The sequence below is a fragment of the Somniosus microcephalus genome, chromosome 3, assembly GCF_052327205.1.
Source record: "Somniosus microcephalus isolate GS21.2 chromosome 3, FLI_Smic_1.0, whole genome shotgun sequence".
NCBI lineage: Eukaryota > Metazoa > Chordata > Chondrichthyes > Squaliformes > Somniosidae > Somniosus > Somniosus microcephalus.
The window spans coordinates 160,323,543-160,343,037 of record NC_140989.1 but is presented as its reverse complement, the minus strand read 5'-3'; the positions used below and the strand labels follow the sequence as shown (position 1 = coordinate 160,343,037).

The following is a 19,495-nucleotide window of genomic DNA, read 5'->3' as shown; positions in this document are numbered from 1 at the left end:
GGCTCGAGCCGAGGCGCCAAAGGCACGGCGGCGTGAGGAGCGGAGCGGGAGGCGCGGCCCGGCCTGGGCCCGAGCCGAGGACAGCCCGGGGCTGGCGCCGCTCTCCGGCCTGTGCCGGTCCACTTCACTGCTATAGTAGCGAGCGGTCGTCATGCAGTAAGTTACGGGCCCTGCGGTGCGGCCCGGCGGGGAGGGAAGCAATGCGCAGAGGCGGAGGCTTCGGGCCTGCTGGGTGCAGAGTGTGTGGGGAATGGGCCCGGTGCTACTGAAAGTAAACCCTCGCCCCCTCTCTCTTTCCCCTTTCCCTCCCCCCGTCACTTCCCCCACCCCCTCCAGTCTCCCGCAAGGCATCCTTCATCCTCCCCCATCCACACACACCCTCCCCCCCCCCCACACCCACACACACCCCCCCTCCCCCCCCCCCCACCCACACACACCCCCCCTCCCCCCCCCCCCCACCCACACACACCCACCCCCCCACCCACACACACCCCCCCCCACCCTCTCCCCTCCACCCCCGCTCCCCCCCCTTCACCCCCCTCCCCCTCCCCTTCACCCCCCCTCCCCCTCACCCTCACCCCCCCTCACCCTCACCCCCCCTCACCCTCACCCCCCCTCACCCTCACCCCCCTCACCCTCACCCCCCTCACCCTCACCCCCTCACCCTCACCCCCTCACCCCCTCACCCTCACCCCCTCACCCTCACCCTCACCCCCCTCACCCTCACCCTCACCCCCCTCACCCTCACCCCCCCTCACCCTCACCCCCTCACCCTCACCCTCACCCCCCTCACCCTCACCCCCCTCACCCTCACCCCCTCACCCTCACCCCCCCTCACCCTCACCCCCCCTCACCCTCACCCCCCCTCACCCTCACCCCCCCTCACCCTCACCCCCCCTCACCCTCACCCCCCCTCACCCTCACCCCCCCTCACCCCCTCCCCCCCTCACCTCACCCCCTCCCCCTCACCCCCCTCCCCGTGGCTAAGGGTGGGAGAGTTTATATGGTGGGAGAGGTTAAGGGAAGACAGGAAAGCAGTGACCTCAGAGGAGAGAGGGCAAGGTGAGATGAGATGGAGGTTGTAAATCACCCTGGATGAGAGGTTGCTCGGTGCAGAGGCTGAAGAAGGAAATCTGAAGATATCTCGTTGAGAAACTTGGCGTGGTACTTGGGTGGGTGATAGAGAATGAAGAATTTAAAGGAGAGGGGGTGGAACAAGAGGGGCTGAAAGGAGGAAGGTGGTGACAGACCAAGGTGTGATTTGGTGATCAGGGCCGCACATCCATTTGGGCAGAGCAGGTGGTGGCAAGTTTACTCAGGCGGGGAGGCTTCAGTCATCACCGGCGAGCCAAGTTTCAATCAAAGCTAGGATATCGCTGCAAGTTAATGGATGTTCTGGATGGAAATGCAGATAACATAAGAATTAGGAGCAGGGGTAGGTCATTCGGCCCTTCGAGCCTGTTCCGCCATTCAGTAAGATCATGGCTGATCTTCTGCCTCAACGCCACCGTCCCACACTATCCCCATATTCCTTGATTCAGTATCTGAAAATCTATCGATCTCTATCTTGAGGATACTCAACGACTGAGCATCCACAGCCCTCTGGTGTAGAGAATTCCAAAGATTCACAACCCTCTGAGTGAAAAAAATGTCTCCTCATCTCAGTCATAAGATATAGAAGCAGGAGTAGGCCATACAGCCTAAATGGCTGACCCCTAGATCTAGAGTCCCCAGCCAGGGGCAACATCCTCCCAGCATCTACCCTGTAAAGCCCCTTCAGAATTTTATACATTTCAATGAGATCACCTCTCATCCTTCTAAACTCTAGATAATATAGGCCTAGTCTGCTCAATCTCTCCCCATAGGACAATCTCTTTCTCACCCCACGCCGCCCCCCCCCCCGAATCTGAGAAATCAGCCTAGTGAACCTTTGTTGCACTCCCTCTAAGGCAAGTATATTCTTCCTTGGGTAAGGAGACCAAAACTGTACACAGTACTCCAGGTGTGGTCTCACCGAGGCCCTATATAATTGCAAAAGCAAAAAACTGAAAATCCTGTAAATACTCAGCAGGTCAGGCAGCATCTGTGGAGAGAGAAACAGAGTTACCATTTCAGGTCGATGACCTTTTGTCAGAAGTGAACTATATAATTGCAGTAAGACTTCTTTACTCTTGCTCCAATCCTTTTGTAATAAAGGCTAACATGCCATTTGCTTTCCTAATTCCTTGCTGTACCTGCATGTTAACTTTCTGTGATTCGTGTACAAGGACTCTGAACACCAACATTTCCTAGTCTCTTGCCATTTAAAAAATATTCTGCTTTTCTATTTTTCCTGCCAAAGTGGATAACTTCACATTTCTCCACATTATATTTCCTCTGCCATGTTCTTGCCCACTCACTTAACCTATCTATATCCCTTTGCAGTCTCTTTGTATCCTCCTCACAACTTACTTTCCCACCTCGGCAAACTTGGTGCATTCCACTCGGACCCTTCATCTAAGTCATTGATGTAATTTGTAAATAGCTGAGGCCTAAGCACGGACCCTGGCGGTTTTTTACCCCATTAGTTGCAGCCTGCTAACTTGAAAATGATCTGTTTATTCCTACTCTCTGTTTTCTGTCTGTTAACCAATCCTCAGTCTGTTAACCCATCCTCCATCCATGCTAATATATTACCCCCACTCTCATGAGTCTTAATTTTGTGTAATAACCTCTTATGTGGCACCTTATCGAATGCTTTTTGAGGGGACAATGAAGAGTCCAAGGGGGCAGTGCTGGATGGGGTGAATGGGTCAGTAAGGAAGTTGGCGTGGTTAGCCCCAGTGGGCGTGCTGGGTGGGAAGGTTTGCGAGACAGGAGGAAGGATGGCTGCTCCTAAGGTGGCGATGACTGGTGCCTCGATCAGCCCTTTGGAGAATGTCAAATCGGGCATACAGGGAAGCTGTGGGTTTATGCAAGGGGGAATCAAGCCAGGGATGGCGGCAGGAGAGTCGGAAGGTCTAGGAGTAGTGATGGGTTGAGGTAGGGATTGCGGTGCCAAGTTCAGACCTTAAAATCCAATTATACTACACAAGTTTAGCATTGGTGCAAAGTCAACCCGCTTTGCACTGACACTAAATTTGTAGTGTAAATCCACACTTTATTAAGGATCTTGCCATTTAAGCACATACTTTTCACGGTTTTTCACCAGTAATTTTAACTTTACATCAGAATTTGGGTTCTGTAGCCACTGCGAACTGACGTTTGTGTTAGTAGGATATTAGTACTGTGTTTTAGCTATGCAGTGCTACCAGTATTGTGCTCAACAAAGCTATTGTATGAGAAGATGGAAAAAGAATTCTAATATATTCATAAGCTCAGTGAGTTAAAAGATAGCAAACTGCTTAAATGTTGGTGCTATGATTTGTAATGTCAGTCACTTGGTTGAATGACCTTATAACTTATGAGCAGTTATATGTTTTCTTCCTCCCTTGCTCTTGCATACGCTCCCACTTTCTCTCTCATTATGTGCCTCCTTGCATCTCTTTAAACATTCTGTTTAAAGCAAGGTATGTTGATTTGTTTAGTTATAACACTGTATTCCCACCTCACCTAATTGAAATTACTAGTTTTATTATTAATCATGTACAGATGAAATCACATAAACTGCATTTTCCAGGGCTATTTTAAGAGCTACAGCCTGTGTTATGGTGTCTCCTAACATTTATACAAGTGGACACCACAGTGCAACTGAATGAGTACTTTGCATCCGTCTTCACTGAAGAAGAGGATGCTGTCAATGTCGCAGTAAAAGAGGAGGTAGTAGAAAAATTGGATAGGATAAAGAGGATGTACTTAAAAAGTTGGCAACACTCAAAGTAGAAAAATCACCTGTCCAGATGGGATGCATCCTAGGCTGCTGTGGGAAGTAAGGGTGGAAATTGCAGAGGCTCTGGCCACAATCTTCCTTGGACATGGGAGTGGTGCTAGAGGATTGCAGATGTTACACCCCTGTTCAAAAAAGGGGAGCGGGTAAACCCGGAAACTACAGACCAGTCAGCCTAATGTCGGTGGTGGGAAAACTTTTGGAGACATTAAACCGGGAAAAAATGAATAAGCACTTGGAAAAATATGGGTTAATAAATCAAAGCCAGCACGGATTTGTTAAAGGCAAATCGTGTTTGACTAACTTGATTGAACTCTTTGATGTAACAGAGAGGGTTGATGAGGGTGGTGTTGATGTTGTGTATGTGGACTTTCAAAAGGTGTTTGATAACGTACCACGTAATAGACTTGTTAGCAAAATTGAAGTCCATGGGATTAAAGGGACAGTGGCTGCGTGGATACAAAATTGGCTAAGGGACAGAAAGCAGAGTAGTGGTGAATGGTTGTTTTACAGACTGGAGGGAAGTGTGCAGTGGTGTCCCCCAGGGGTTGGTATTACGACCACTGCTCTTTTTGATATGTATTAATGACCTGGACTTGCCTATACCGGGCATAATTTCAAAGTTTGCGGATGACACGAAACTCGGAAATGTAGTAAACAGTGAGAGGGACAGCAACAGACTTCAGGAGGACATAGACTGGTGACATGGGCAGACACATGGTAGATTAAATTTAACGCAGAGAAGTGTGAAGTGATTCATTTTAGTAGGAAGAATGAGAGGCAATATGAACTAAATGGTACAATTTTAAATGGGGTGTAGGAACAGAGAGACCTGGGGGATCCTTGACTTCATAAACAGAGGCTTAGAGTACAGAAGTAAGGAAGTTATGCTAAACCTTTATAAAACACTGGTTAGGCCCCAGCTGGAGTATTGTCCAATTCTGGGCACCACACTATAGGAAGGATGTCAAGGCCTCAGAGGGTGCAGAGGAGATTTACCAGACTGGTACCAGGGACATTGGATGTCAGTTTCTGGAGAGACTGGAGAAGCTGGGGTTGTTCTCCTTGGATCAGAGAAGGTTAAGAGGAGATTTGATAGAGGTGTTCAAAATGGTTTTGATAGAATATAAGGAGAAACTGTTTCCAATGGCAGAAAGGTCAGTAACCAGAGGGCACAGATTTAAGGTGGATTGGTAAAAGAACCAGAGGTAACATAAAGGAAAAAATGTATGCAGCGAGTTATGATGATCTGGAATGCACTGCCTGAAACGGTGATGGAAGCAGATTTAATAATAACTTTCAAAAGGGAATTGGATAAATACTTGAAGGGGGCAAATTTGCAGGGCTATGGGGAAAGAGCGAGGAGTGGGACTAATTGGATCGCTCTTTCAAACAGCTGGCACGATGGGCCGAATAACCTTCTATGTTGTATCATTCTATGAACACACGTGTATTGCTGGAAATATTTTGGGTGCTGTTTGAATGTGGCATATAAAAGGTATTTTGTTCTTTTTCTTCTGGAGGGGGAAAGAATTTGTGTCTATCAAAGTGAGGGATGGTGCTGGAGAATGGAGTACTTTCCACTTTAGAAACTTGGTGTAGCACTGGCCATGTCAAGTAGTTGTTATTGGCACAAGTGTTGCGCTTTTTTTTAACGTAGAAATTCTACCCATTCGATAGCAACACAGTTACATGCTACAAACTGCAACAATGTTATGGAAGATGTGCTGAGTTATGTGGTAAACCACTTTTATCGTTCACTATTGTTACACTATAGTTATCACTGTTATATCGTTACTCTATGGTTATCACTGTTCACACTGTTGTATCACTATACGAGGTCGCCTCTTGTCACGCTGCTATACCTGGGCTGACCACTGCTGACTCCGCCCATGACTCCACCTACCTGCCCAGGTATAAAGGTAGTCGACTGGCTGGCATTCCTCCTTGTTGTATCCGATCACCCACGAGGGTGGGCTCTGTTATTTAGCCAATAAAAACCTATAGTTACTTTCTTAACTCGTCGCTTTTCATTGGATGAATTGATAGGTATATCAAGTTATCAATAGCCTAGAGAGCATAACTGTCATATAAATGATACTGTGCTTCATTTTGATTTTGTTTTGTTTTAACATTTAGACCATGAAGCGAGTTCGCACAGAACAGATTCAGGCTGCAGTGGCTCACTACCTCCGAAGGAGACAATATGTAGACTCCGATGGAGCCCTGAAGCAAGGACCCAAGTTTTCTCAGACTGCAGAAGAAATGGCAACCAACTTAACAGGTACATCTAAGATAAAATCGAGCAACAACATGAATTATTGAACCTATTTTGGGCTGTAGGTGTCAACATCGGGCATAGTCAGACCAAGAGTAAAGCTCCTTGTTGATAGGGTAAGATGACGTAAATAGAGTGGGAAGGGGCTCATGTGGCGTATAGACCGGTTGGGCCGAATGGCCTGTTTCTGTGCTGTAAATTCTATGTAATGCAATACTTTTCCTTGGCAGCAAACCTTACTACCCCCCCCCCCCCCCCCCCACTGCAACAGTGTGACATTCCAATTCCTGCACCAGCCATCCTTATGCCTCCACTCAATAACAATTGACATTTCTACTGCACCTTTAAGATAGTAAAGCATCCCTAGATCTTTCAGTGAGGGAACGGACATGGAGGCGTAAGAGAAGAGTTATGAGGGTCATTCGGGTTGTTAGTAAGAGAGCTTGCCAGTACATTTACTGATGCATAATGAATTGCACACAGGTTTGTGCTGTGAACTCACTTAGGCAGTGAAAGATGACTTTCAACCCACCAATTTGGAGTCAAATCCCAGTGGCTGAATTAACAGGGTAAAAATTCAGATAAATTCCATTCCCTTTCACTTCAATTTTATTTTTCACATCAGCAAAGTAGTAAAAACACAAAAAAAAGTCACCAGTTCAAATTCTTCAATTGTCCTGTGTAAACAAAGGCACTTGTTTGCAGCTGTTCAATTTTTTTTAAGTTATAAAACTTAAGCAAGAAGGCCTAGAATGTAGGTTTCACCTTGCTGCTCCACTGAGTTTTAAACAGTGCTCTAAACTATGAGCTGTTGGAGCAGGCAGAATGTTTTACAGCAGGCAGGATTGACCAATTGCAGCCGATGAAGCCCAGGTAACTGTCCTATTTGCATTCTTAGTATTCGAGAATTGGTGTATATATATATCCTAAATTAGAATCTCTTGGTTTTTAAAAAAAATTTATTCTCTGGATATGGGGGTTGCTGGCAAGGCTGATATTTATTGCCCAATCCCTAATTGTCCTGGAGAAGGTGGTGGTGGACATACTTGAACCACTGCAGTTCATCTGGTGAAGGTGCTCCCACAATGCTGTTTGGTAGGTGATGCGCTATCAATTACTCATAAAAGACGGAGAGTTAGGAGAGTAACTAAAAGGCTTTTATTAACAAAGAACAGAGCATGCCTCTCGTGGTTGACTGGTTTCCAAGAAGGCAGGGGGCTGCAGAGCAGTCACCTTTTATACCTGGGTGTGTGGGTGGAGCCAGCTGAGGCATGCATAGATACAACAGTGTGCAACAACAACAACGGTGAGCAACAATAACAGTGGTTTACCACATTCACCCCTTGTTTAAATTTGAGTCCGGCGGGGTGAAGTGTACTAAAGGTTCGTGTAAGTAAGTCTATCAGGTGGCCTTGTATGCCGTCCTGATCGTCGTGGTGGCGGCGGTGATGGTGCAGCATCCAACGTTGAATCTGGCGTCTCATTGAGTGGTTGGGTGGTCAATGACGGGTCCTGGGGCTGCGACATGCCGTCTACAGGGGTTGGGTTGTGGGTAGTAGTGGATGGCAATGGTAGTGTTTCAGGGGCACCCGAAGGTGCAAGGTCTCGTATGGAGACTGTGTCTTCCCGCCCGTCCGGGTACGCCACGTAAGCATACTGGGGGTTGGCGTGGAGGAGGCTCACCCTCTCGACCAGGGGGTCCGTTTTATGGGACCTCGCGTGCTTCCGCAGTAGGACGGGTCCTGGAGACGTCAGCCATGTCGGTAGCGAGGTCCCCAATGTGGACTTCCTGGGGAAAGTGAACATTTTTTCATGGGGGGTGGCATTGGTGGCCGTACAAAGCAGTGACCGAATGGAGTGGAGCGCCGCAGGGAGGACCTCCTGCCAGCGAGAGGTCGGAAGGCCCTTAGATTTTAAGTTTAAGAGGACGGCCTTCCAAACCGTCGCGTTCTCTCTTTCCACCTGGCCGTTCCCCCGGGGGTTGTAGCTGGTGGTTCTGCTTGTAGCAATACCTCTCGTGAGCAGGTACTGACGGAGTTCGTCGCTCATAAAGGATGAGCCCCGGTCGCTATGGATATAGCTAGGGAAGCCGAACAAGGCGAAAAGGTCATTCAGACATTTAATGACCGTGGTACTGGTCATGTCTGGGCAAGGGATGGGAAACGGGAGTACTCATCAATTATGTTGAGGAAGTACACGTTGCGGTCAGAGGAGGGGAGGGGCCCTTTAAAATCGACGCTCAGGCGCTCGAAGGGGCGAGTGGCCTTGATCAGGCTTGCTCTGTCTGGCCTATAAAATTGCGGTTTGCACTCGGCACAGATTTGGCAGTTCCTGGTCATGGTCCTGACCTCCTCGATGGAGTAGGGCAGGTTACGGGATTTGATGAAATGGAAGAACCTGGTGACCCCCGGGTGGCAGAGGTCATTGTGGAGGGTCTGCAGTCTATCGACATGCGCGTTGGCGCATGTACCACGTGATAGGGCATCTGGGGGCTCATTGAGTTTCCCGGGCCGGTACAAGATATCGTAATTGTAGGTGGAGAGTTCAATTCTCCACCTCAAGATCTTGTCGTTCATGATTTTGCCCCTCTGCTTATTATTAAACATAAAAGCCACTGAACGCTGGTCAGTTAGCAGGGTGAATCGTTTTCCGGCCAGGTAATGCCTCCAATGTCGCACCGCTTCCACAATGGCCTGGGCCTCCTTTTCGACAGAGGAGCGTCGAATCTCGGGGCCCTGGAGGGTCCTTGAGAAAAAGGCCACGGGTCTTCCCGCCTGGTTAAGGGTTGCAGCTAGGGCGAAGTCGGATGCGTCGCTCTCCACTTGGAAAGGGATGGACTCATCCACTGCGTGCATTGTGGCCTTCGCAATATCTCTTTTTATGAGAGTGAAGGCTGCACATGCCTCTGCTGTCAGGGGGAAGGAGGTGGACTTGATGAGGGGTCTGGCTTTGTCCGCATAGTTGGGCACCCACTGAGCATAGTAAGAGAAAAACCCTAGGCATCTCTTCAGTGCTTTTTGGCAGTGGGGGAGGGGGAGCTCCATAAGGGGGCACATTCTGTCGGGGTCGATGACTCCGTTCTCCACTACGCAGCCAAGAATGGCGAGGCGCGTGGTGCGAAACATACATTTGTCCTTGTTGTATGTTAGATTCAGCCGCTGGGCCGTACGGAGGAATTTCTCTAGGTTAACGTCATGGTCCTGCTGGTCGTGGCCACAGATGGTGACGTTGTCTAGATAGGGGAAGGTGGCCTGCAGCGCGTTCTGGTCAACCATTCGGTCCATCTCCCTTTGGAAGACCGAAACCCCGTTGGTGACGCCGAAGGGGACTTGGAGGAAGTGGTAGAGACGACCGTCAGCTTCAAAAGCTGTGTACTGGCGGCCCTCAGCCCTGATGGGGAGCTGGTGGTATGCCGACTTCAGATCAATCGTCGAGAACACTCGGTATTGTGCTATCTGATTGACCATGTCAGATAGGCGGGGGAGTGGGTATGCATCTAACTGGGTGTAGCGATTGATCATCTGGCTGTAGTCAATAACTAGGCGCTGTTTTTCGCCAGTCTTCACTACCACCACTTGTGCTCGCCATGGGCTAGTGCTACCCTCAATAATCCCTTCCTTCAGGAGTCTTGCTACTTCGGATTTAATGAAGCTCCTATCCCCGGCACTGTACCACCTGCTTTTGGTAGCGATGGGCTTACAGTCGCAGGTGAGGTTCGCGAACGGGGGGGGGGGGGGAGAGACTTTAAGCGTGGAGAGGCTGCAAATGGTGCGCGGCGGGTGATTTAAAAGCTGCTGGCTGCAGACTGAGAGTGGGGGGAGGGGTCCGCCGTACGCTAATGTGACACTTTTAAGGTGGCACTGAAAATCCAACCCCAGTAGAACGGCAGCGCAGAGATGGGGCAGGACAAGAAGTTTAAAATTTTTGTATTCTGTGCCCCTTACTGAAAGGGTCACTACACAGTAGCTACCGACGTCTGCTGAATGGGATTTGGAAGGCATAGAGAGCCGATGGCGCGTTGGCAGGACCGGGAGAGAGTAACTGCGCACCGTGTCGGGGTGGATAAAGCTCTCCGTGCTCCCGCTGTCGAAAAGGCAGGTAGTGGCGCGGCCGTTTACCGTAATGTCCATCATGGACTTGGACAGTTGGTGAGGGAGAGATTGGTCCAGCGTCACGGAGGCCAGCGTATGGTCGAGCGAGTCGGTGTGGTCGTCAGACGAGGCGGTGGTTGAGTCCGGGTCACCCGCGATTGGAGTTGGAGGCGTCCAAGATGGCGGACAAAATGGCTGCGCCCATGATCCCGATCCCCACGCGGCTGGAGGTGTCCAAGATGGCGGACAAGATGGCTGCCCCCACGGTTCACACGCGGCGCTGCTGGCGTTAGCTGTTTTACCTTTGCAGGCGCTGACGTAGTGTCCTTTCTTCCCGCAGCCGGAGCAGGTAGCGTTTTTCGCCGGGCAGCGTGCTCTGGGGTGTTTTGCCTGGCCACAAAAGTAACATTTCGGGCCCTTGGACATCGCTGCGGCAGTTGGTGCCGGGGGTGGCGGTCCCATGACCCAAGGTTGCGGCGTCCACGGTGCGGAGCGGTTAGGGGAGAATGCGTCCATATTCCGGTGGGCCGCGTCTAGCGAGAGCGTGAGGGACACTGCCTTCTTCCAACAGTCTCTGCCGGGAGTAGTCGGACTTGAGGCCCGCAACGAAAGCATCTCGGATAAGTCCCTCCGTGTGTGTCGCGGCCGATACCTCTTTACAATCGCAGGCTCGGCCGAGTATCTGTAGTGCCCGTAGGAATGCCTCCACCGATTCCCCGGACTGCTGTTTGCGGGACCGGTGTCTGGCATAAACCGTATTTACCGGGCGTGTGTATTGTCCTTTTAGCAGATCGATAGCCGCCGCGTAGGTAGTCGCGTCCTGGATGAGCGTGTAGACTTGGAGGCCAGGATTTTTAGTTTGTTTCCATCTAGTGTCACGGCTGAGGCTTCCAGGTAAGCTTCGAAGCGACGCAGCCATTGTGCGAACTTGGTAGACGAACCCGCCTCTTGAGGGTCTAGGTCCAGGCATGTTGGTCTGAGGGCATGCAGCAGCGCCTGCTGCTCAGCGTTTGGTGCCATCATTTGCTGCAGCGCCTGCTGCTCAGCGTTTGGTGCCGACATTTTGTTTTTGTTAATAAAATTGATGCGCTATCAATTACTCATAAAAGACGGAGAGTTAGGAGAGTAAATAAAAGGCTTTTATTAACAAAGAACAGAGCATGCCTCTCGTGGTTGACTGGTTTCCAAGAAGGCAGGGGGCTGCAGAGCAGTCACCTTTATACCTGGGCGTGTGGGTGGAGCCAGGGGCGGAGCCAGCTGAGGCATGCATAGATACAACAGTGTGCAACAACAACAACGGTGAGCAACAATAACAGTGGTTTACCACAGTAGGGAGTTCCAGGATTTTGACCCAGTGATATATGTCCAAGTCAGGATGGTGTTTCCATGAACCTGTTGCCCATGTCCTTCTAGGTAGTGTTGGTCGTGGGCTTGGGAGGTGCTGTCAAAGAAGCCTTGGCGAATTGCTGCAGTGCATCCTGTACACACTACAGTTCTTGGTATTTTTAGGGAATTGGTGGATATATCCTAAATTAGAATCTGTTATTGGCAATTTGAGGGTTACGCGAATTAATAAGAGCATGGATTTAAACTTCTTATGTGGCCCATGAGGATGAAAGGCTTGGGTGCCCCAGTTTTATTGAATGTGTGGTGGGGGGAGGTGGAGGTGCACTAATTGCGGGCCAGCACACACACACACCAGCTGTTGTAACAGCTGCTTGGGAGAGCCACTGAAATTCCGAGCAAATAACAAAAGTGTTGGGGTGTGTCACTGTCACAATCCTGAAACTTGGAGATACAGCAAAGTGCCAATTGTTGGGCTGCTCATTCCATGTGGATGATTTTTACTATTCTATGTTGCTAATGTGCTAGTTTTGTGTACATAGAAGCTTGTGTGCTATATAGTTACCAATTTCTTTCACCTCCCCCCCACCATTGCCAACGTGCATAAAAAGGGACAGGAACCATTTTATTGTGTTTTTGTAAAAAGTTACAAAACTAGAAACCTATATCCCAGTTAGGAATGTCACGAGCAGCTTTTACACAGATGCTGCTTCAAATTCTGGAAGGCCAGCTTCCTGCGGTTCCACTAAATCACAGCTCTTATCCCAGCAGTAGAATCGTAGGCACACAAAATTACTTGCTCTTCAAAATTGTGACTAAGCAGCTATAGAGAGTGTTGGTTCACAAAGGACTCGTGGCTAAAAATCAATTACGTGGGATCCAGGAGGAAGAGTTTTTGAAATGTTAATTAACTCGTGATCTACAACACAGGGTCATTATCAATGCCAGTAGTTCTAATTGGGCAGTGCAACTCCTAGGGGAATGAACTCTTGCTTTTTATAATACTGACTTTGATGCAGTGTTTACAATGTCAGAGGTTTTAAATGGCATGAATTATACTTGAAATGAGGTTGGTTTGAGGAGACCTGTATAATTTAAAGTGATCTATAGTCCTGAAGTAATCGAGCAGATGAATGAAAGAAATGTTGATAATATTGCAGAATGGGTGGTATATTGAATACTGTAATTATTATCTGTATATAACGGACACCATTATATATTGGGGAGATGGGCTCAACCCGTGGGCTTTATAAACAAGTGTATGTTGTAGGCTTAGGTTTTGATAGAACTGAATGTGCAAGAACTGTTATGTGCAAGTGCATGTTGCATGAGATCTTATGGGTTGCATGTGTCTCAGATCTGGTTTGAATCTACCCCACTCTGATGGGATAGAAGTCTCTCTGCCACCTGCATCCACTTCCCATGTTAATGAACAAATAGTCATAGCAAAATGTACATTGGTGTTAAAAATGGCAACTGGATAACAACGGGTTTATCATTAAACAAAATTCAATTTCAATTTTATTTGTCACATAACCAAATACAACAAGTGAAACCCAGTCAGTGAAATGCTTTTTTCTTAACGAGCCGAGCGCACCAAGCAGCAAAGGACACTTAGCTGCCTGGTACGCATGGAGCCCGCAAGGACGGCAGCCATCTTCATCAGCGCCATCACAATAGGGTCCGCTCTCGCCTCGCTCTGCCTTTCACGCACTCCTGCCCGACAATCTTCAGCCACCGTGGTACCGACGTCCCGGGGCCTGCTTCTCCCTGGCTCTCCTTCCACCCGGTCTGACCTCCAGGCCTCCCGCGGTGTCCGACCTTCCAGGGCCTGCTTTTCCCGCCCTCGGTCCGCTGGCCGTCTCCCCTCCTACCGGTTCGACCTCCGAGCCTCCCGCCGAGGAGCTGCCGGCCGCCGTGCTACAGCGGGTCGTCGTGGCCTCTACCGATATTTTGTCAGCATCCACCTCCTTGGTTCCACTGTCGCTGCGAGGCGTCGCTCTTCGGATCTGGTTATTTTCCACCGGTGTGCTCCAACTCCGACACTCCTCCGAGTTAGTGCATAGCAAAAAGATTTGCGTGCTTTTGACCAGATGTGTATGTTGCTACTTTGTATGGACCCCAGCAGGATCTGGTAGCCCAGTGACTATGGTACTGGACTGGCCACCCAGAGGCCATGAGTTCAAATTGCAGCATGGCAAATGAATTCAACACATCTGGTTGTTTGTGGACTGGCACCAGAAAATGACCCTGAAAACTGCTGGGTTGTCTAACAAAGCCAACTGATTTACTATTGTTCTTCAGGGAAGGGAATCTGTCACCTGCCACCCCGGTCTAATGGCGGACATGTGACTCCAGTTCCACACAATGCGGTTGACTCTTAATGCCCACGGGGCAACTAGGGATGGGCAATAAATACAGCCTTGCCATTGTCTCCCATATCCCAGGAATAAGGGTCTAATAACCCAGAGACCAGGAGTTCAAATTGCATCATGGCATTTAAAAAGTTCCCAGGGCAAGTAGAATGCCAGGTTGTTTGAAATTGTTGAACTGCTTCCAGTAATGTATGATCTTTGTTGTGCCAAATCTGCACATTGATGCTGTCAGGGGACATTTGGCAACAGTGCGCAACTGGACATAGCAAGATGTGTGTGCAAGCTTTGTATATGTGCAGTTAGTGCCAAGTTCTTTTGCAGCTTTTTGTGTCCAGGACCATACCTGATGTCCGTAGTGGGGGAGGGGTTGGCAAGAGTCCATAAAGGCAAGTAATACCATACCCCCAAATGGTGCCTGGGCACCGAATGCTGTCTGAACTATCTGCGTGTGTTTTTCTGAGGCAGTTTCTGTCGGGCAGTAGGTGAAACTTCCATTCCAACAGGATTTCTCTCATTCCAACAACCAATTTATACTATAGTCTGAGGCAAACCTGTTGTTTAAAGGGGGCATCACATGTACTGAACAGGAGTGCACTTGCAGCAATAACCAGTGCTGCTTGTTAAATATGTAATACGTCAGTGGTATTTCATTTGTTGTAAGACAATCCCTGTTGATGGCTGGAATTGAGCATGCTTTGGGAGAACTGCAGCATTGGGCTGTAAATGTCATGAAACTGCCTCTGTCACACCTCGGCTGAACGGTTTCAATTTAATTACCATTTTGCCTGCATACCAGTTGAATTGGGCTTGTCCCTTTTATAAGTGACCTCAGCTTGTCTGTGCAGTTACATTGAAATGGAAACTTAATGGCTAGGATATGGTTTTACTGCATGTGCCAGGTCTTTGGTGCTCATCATGTTCACTTTATATTTTCAAAAACAGTTCAGGCAGAGTCTGGTTCTCCCAACGTGGTGTCTGCAGCTCCCTGTCAAGCTGATCCTAATCAATACGAGATACAGTTTGGACGGCTGAAAATCTTCCTTTTTGGTAAGTTCAAATAGAAGTGGTAAAATGTTTATATAAAATTGTCCAAGCACTGTGTGTGTCTTGCTCTCTGCTTAATATCCTTTCTGAAATTTATAGAACACATTACAAAGCTACAATGTGTGTAATAATATAAATTTCACCTCAAAAAGAGTGTTTGAAATTTGTTCTCTTGTTTTTCAAAATTATTTGAAGAAAACCTACTGAGCAGTGCTAGAAGCTAAAGAGCGATATTCCACCAGTATAGCTGACTTAACTACTGTTACACATGCTAAGATTGCATAAACAAAATTCTGGGCACAGTCACAGATTTGGACAAAATTATCAAGTGTAAGCTCAGGCTTTTGGGAGAGGCTGAGGTCTTCAAGTAAACACTTTACTGAAGGCATTAAAAGACCATTTAGATATTTAGAAATTTCAGTTACTGAGGGGGGAGGGGAAATAGCACTGAAAAAGATTTAGAAAGAAGTTTGAGCAAATTGTTGGAACCCGATGGCCATATTGTGCAATCACAGTGAAGAGTTTAGAGGCAAATCCCATTTTTAATGTAGACATAGGAATTCACAATTTGTCGGCCGGGGGCTGAAACAGTGTGACAAAAACCTGACATGAAATGAAGTTATGCAGGCAGGAAGTGTGTGCAGATAGCAAGGATGAGAGCCTTGTCTGGTTATAGATAGAGACACGAGAAACTGGAGTTATTCTCACCAGAACATTGAAGGTTAAGAGGAGATCTGATGGGTAATGGGGCTTGATAGATAAATGGGGTGGGGGGGGTGGGGTAGAACTAATCAACTAATCAGTGACTAAAGGATATAAATCACCAAAAGAATGAAGGAAGAAGTTAGAAGAATTTTTAATGCTGAGGGTTGTTTGGACATGGAATTGCCCTATGAGAAACAGTGGTGGAAATAGAATCTGTAATGGCTTTTGAAAGGCAATCTGTTAAATATTTGAGAGAAAAAAAACAATTTTAAGAGTATGCGGAACGTGCAGGGGAATGGGACTAAAGAGACAGCTTTTCTCCGAGCTAGCACAGGCACATTGGGCCGAATGCCGCCCTCCTGTTCTGTATCATTCTATGATTCTCTACTGTAAGATTCTGTGATGCTATGAAAACCTCATTTGACTGAAACACTTGAGGGACATGAAAATAAATCCATTAAACGGGAGTTTCGATTCATTGCAGTTAATGTTGATAGCATAAGTTTTTATTTTGACAATTTTTCATGAGGTGCTTTTGTATTGGCCTGTTTTTTAATTGAGCTAAGATACTGTCTGAGATCCATTCTTGTCCAGCTCTGATTTCGGCTGGAATGGTTCCAGCTGGAAAGATCAGCTGGCTCCCAATCTCTGCATGGCCAAGCCTGTAAACCAATAAATGTCCACCAGTTGAAATATTTTGTCATTAAAAGCACTGGTCTCTTGTTGATTTGGGGAGCATTTACATGAGGGAGCTGCTGTGCAGTGCAAGTTAATCTGGTTGGTATGAATCAAAGCTGCTGTCTGTGGAATTGACCAGATATTATTTTAGCTCCATTTATTATACAACACAACACCATTGCAAATTGTAAAGTACTGTATTAAAAGTTGTCAAATGAAAACTTGTGCCTCACTATCGCAATTAGCTGAAGAATGGATGCAGATCACCAAGTACCTGTTCAGTTGTAATTAACATAGATAATCTCTGTGGAAATGAGCTTTTTAATTACCTGTTGGCCAGTTTAGGAGGATTCAAAAGCCCTCACTAAGCCTAAAGGACCAGACTTTCGTGTCAAACAGACGTTGGTGACTAAGCTGCAGGTGCTGTATTTATAGAAAGATCCAGGGATATGTCTCCCATTCAGTTAATTGAGGGTTTTGGTTGAACAAAGTTTTATTGTAAGTGCACTCAGTACAGTACTTGGTTCTTCCGTAATCAACACTTTACTTTTTGAAATGTGTCATTTGGGAGGAGAAAATTTCTTTGTTGAAATTTAAGCTGTACTCACAGGTGCCTTGGGAATGAGGAAAACAATCACCTGCTTCATGTTCCATTCTAACCTGCTGTCAGACACTGGTTCAGTATGAGTCTAATTTTATCTGAAGCTGGTCTTGCCATTCGCAGTGGAGGGGGTGTGATGTAGATGAAAATGGGAAAAGATAGCAATGTGAGTAAGAGATAATATGAGAGATGAAGGTGTATCATATAGTAATTTTATTTCCTAACAATACAGGGAAATGTATCAATTTCAAAGACTTTCACGAGTTGTATAATCTTGCTTTTTTCGCTTATACAGAATGATAATTATATGTGGCACAGGGAGAGTAAACTAGTCCCTTCTCAATAGCTTATAGGCATGTTTAGCTTTTAATTTGTTGATTGAGAGGAAAGCATTTCTTTCAGTTCATTTGACTCATTTCATTGAGTTAATCCATTTTCTGCATTCAATTGCTTAAATGTTCAGTTAAAAGTTACTGAAGAGAATGGCAAAGAGATTAGAACTTCAATTGTTTTGTAGCACGTTGTTATGTAAAATACTTGTAACTGCCTATTCTGTTCCAGGTTTCCATCTGTACTAATTTTAATAAATCTAATGAATACTGTTAGCCTGAGCAACACAGTTTGGCGGTGTGGTATTTACCACCGTTTTGGAGATCCCAGGAGGATGTTGACCATTTCTGGTGCATACCTCAATGGAGCCAGGGTTCATTGTTCACCCAGTGCGCACATATGGTTAAATTTCAGTTCATAGGAAGCAGGACTTGCCTATGGAAGCTGACTTTTCCATTGAACACAAATTAGAAATATCGGGGGGGGGAAAGTTTGAGTTGTAACAAGTGACTCTCTGAAAAGTGCTGATATTGTATTTACTCACCCTGCTGTGTCATGTTTTTGGTTCCAGATACAGAATCAAAGTACAGCCGAGAAGTGAAACAACTGCTCTACCCTTTATTCGTCTACCTCCACCTTGACATGGTGCACAGTGGTTTGAAGAGTGCAGCAGACAGCTTTTACAGTCGCTTCCATGGGATGTTCCTACAAAATACAGATCAGAAGGACATCATGGAACAGCTGCGGACTACTCTGAATAGCCAGGATATTTATTCAAACTCCACGCTGCGTACCCTGATTGAAAACAAATATGTTCTTAGCCTTACTGAAGAAAGTTACAACTATCTCCTCCGCTACCTCCAGAGTGACAACAATAGTGCTTTGTGCAAGGTTCTAGCTTCTCGCATTCAGCTGGATGTGCAGTGTTCTCAGCAGACGAGCTATCAGCTGTACAGTGTTGGTGCATTATCTCGCAGTGAGGGGGTGGGCATGGAGCCTTCGGAGATACCCTCTGCCATGCTGCAGAATGAAGCTGCGCTGGACATGTTGCAGGACAGCATAAAACGGGTAAAAGATGGACCTCCCTCTCTCACAACTATTTGTTTCTATGCTTTCTACAACACAGACCAGTTGCTCAGTACTGCGGAAATTTCACCGGACAATAAACTGCTTAGTGCTGGCTTTGATAACTCTTGTATCAAAGTCTGGAGCTTGCGGTCAAAGAAACTGAAATTCGGAACGCAGCAGGTGGATGTTTCTCGAATCAACCTCGCTTGTGATATCTTGGATGATGAGGTATGAATGTGTTTGTGCTACCTGGGTCTTGTGACAACAGCAGTTAGTTATAGCAGTTAGTATCAAGTTGGACGACAGGTTTGCTGCTCGATATGTGGTCACTAGCAGTTGTAAGAGACCCTTAAAATGTGAGGCTTCGTTGTGTTTTCCTGGAGTTTGAAGTTACCTATTTTCTTTAAACTCCCATCCATCCCTGCTTCTACTCTAGCTATGATTCTAAACCCATGGTAGGTGGTTAATAATTAGCATCTTCATATTCACAGTAGGCTGAAGACACATCCATCTTATTGTGCAGTCAGCAAGATAGTTATGAGGTGGGTCACTTGTGAGACCCTTCCAAGCAGGCTGCACATAGATGTTTCCAAGAATGGCTGTTCTGTTCACTTGAGTTGGGTGGAGAAATGTTGACAACAAAAATTAGGCTTCTTTACAACTGATGTTGAGGCCCCAAGTTACTTGATGCAGTCAACAACACAGCTGGCTCTGCACTATTGGGCCTTCGAACAGTTTCTAACCTTTTGTTCCAAATGTAGTAATTTTACTTCAGTTGCATTGACTGTTAGTTGCTAAATGGTAAGTTCAGTTCTGTATTGTAAAGTAGCCAGGACATCGCTGCTAAATCCACTTGATGTGCATTCCTTAACGCTACATAGAGCTAGAGGTTCCACTTCACTCCTAGCTCAATGACCTAGATGAAGGATTGGGAGCCACCTATCCAAGTTTGCTGACAACACCAAGTTAGGTGGCACAGTAAGCAGTGTAGCAGGGAGTAGAAAGTTGCAAAGGGACATTGATAGATTAAGTGAGTGGGCAAAACAATGTGGGGAAGTGCAAGGTCATCCACTTTCGACTTGGAAAGATAGATCAGAGCATTTTCTAAAGGGTGGT

The 19,495-nt window shown here is 47.1% G+C and overlaps 1 protein-coding gene across 1 annotated transcript in view; it reads left to right on the top strand.

The window, feature by feature from the left end:
• Positions 1–10: 10 nt before the first annotated feature.
• taf5l (TAF5-like RNA polymerase II, p300/CBP-associated factor (PCAF)-associated factor) overlaps positions 11–19,495 on the top strand; it is a 41,868-nt gene continuing 22,383 nt past the window's right edge. Inside the window, exons 1-4 of the mRNA XM_085981796.1 lie at positions 11–156; positions 6,005–6,149; positions 14,896–15,000; positions 17,883–18,607. Coding sequence (XP_085837922.1) covers positions 6,008–6,149; positions 14,896–15,000; positions 17,883–18,607 — 972 coding nt within the window. The 5' untranslated portion in view covers positions 11–156; positions 6,005–6,007. The remainder of the gene's footprint in view (positions 157–6,004; positions 6,150–14,895; positions 15,001–17,882; positions 18,608–19,495) is intronic.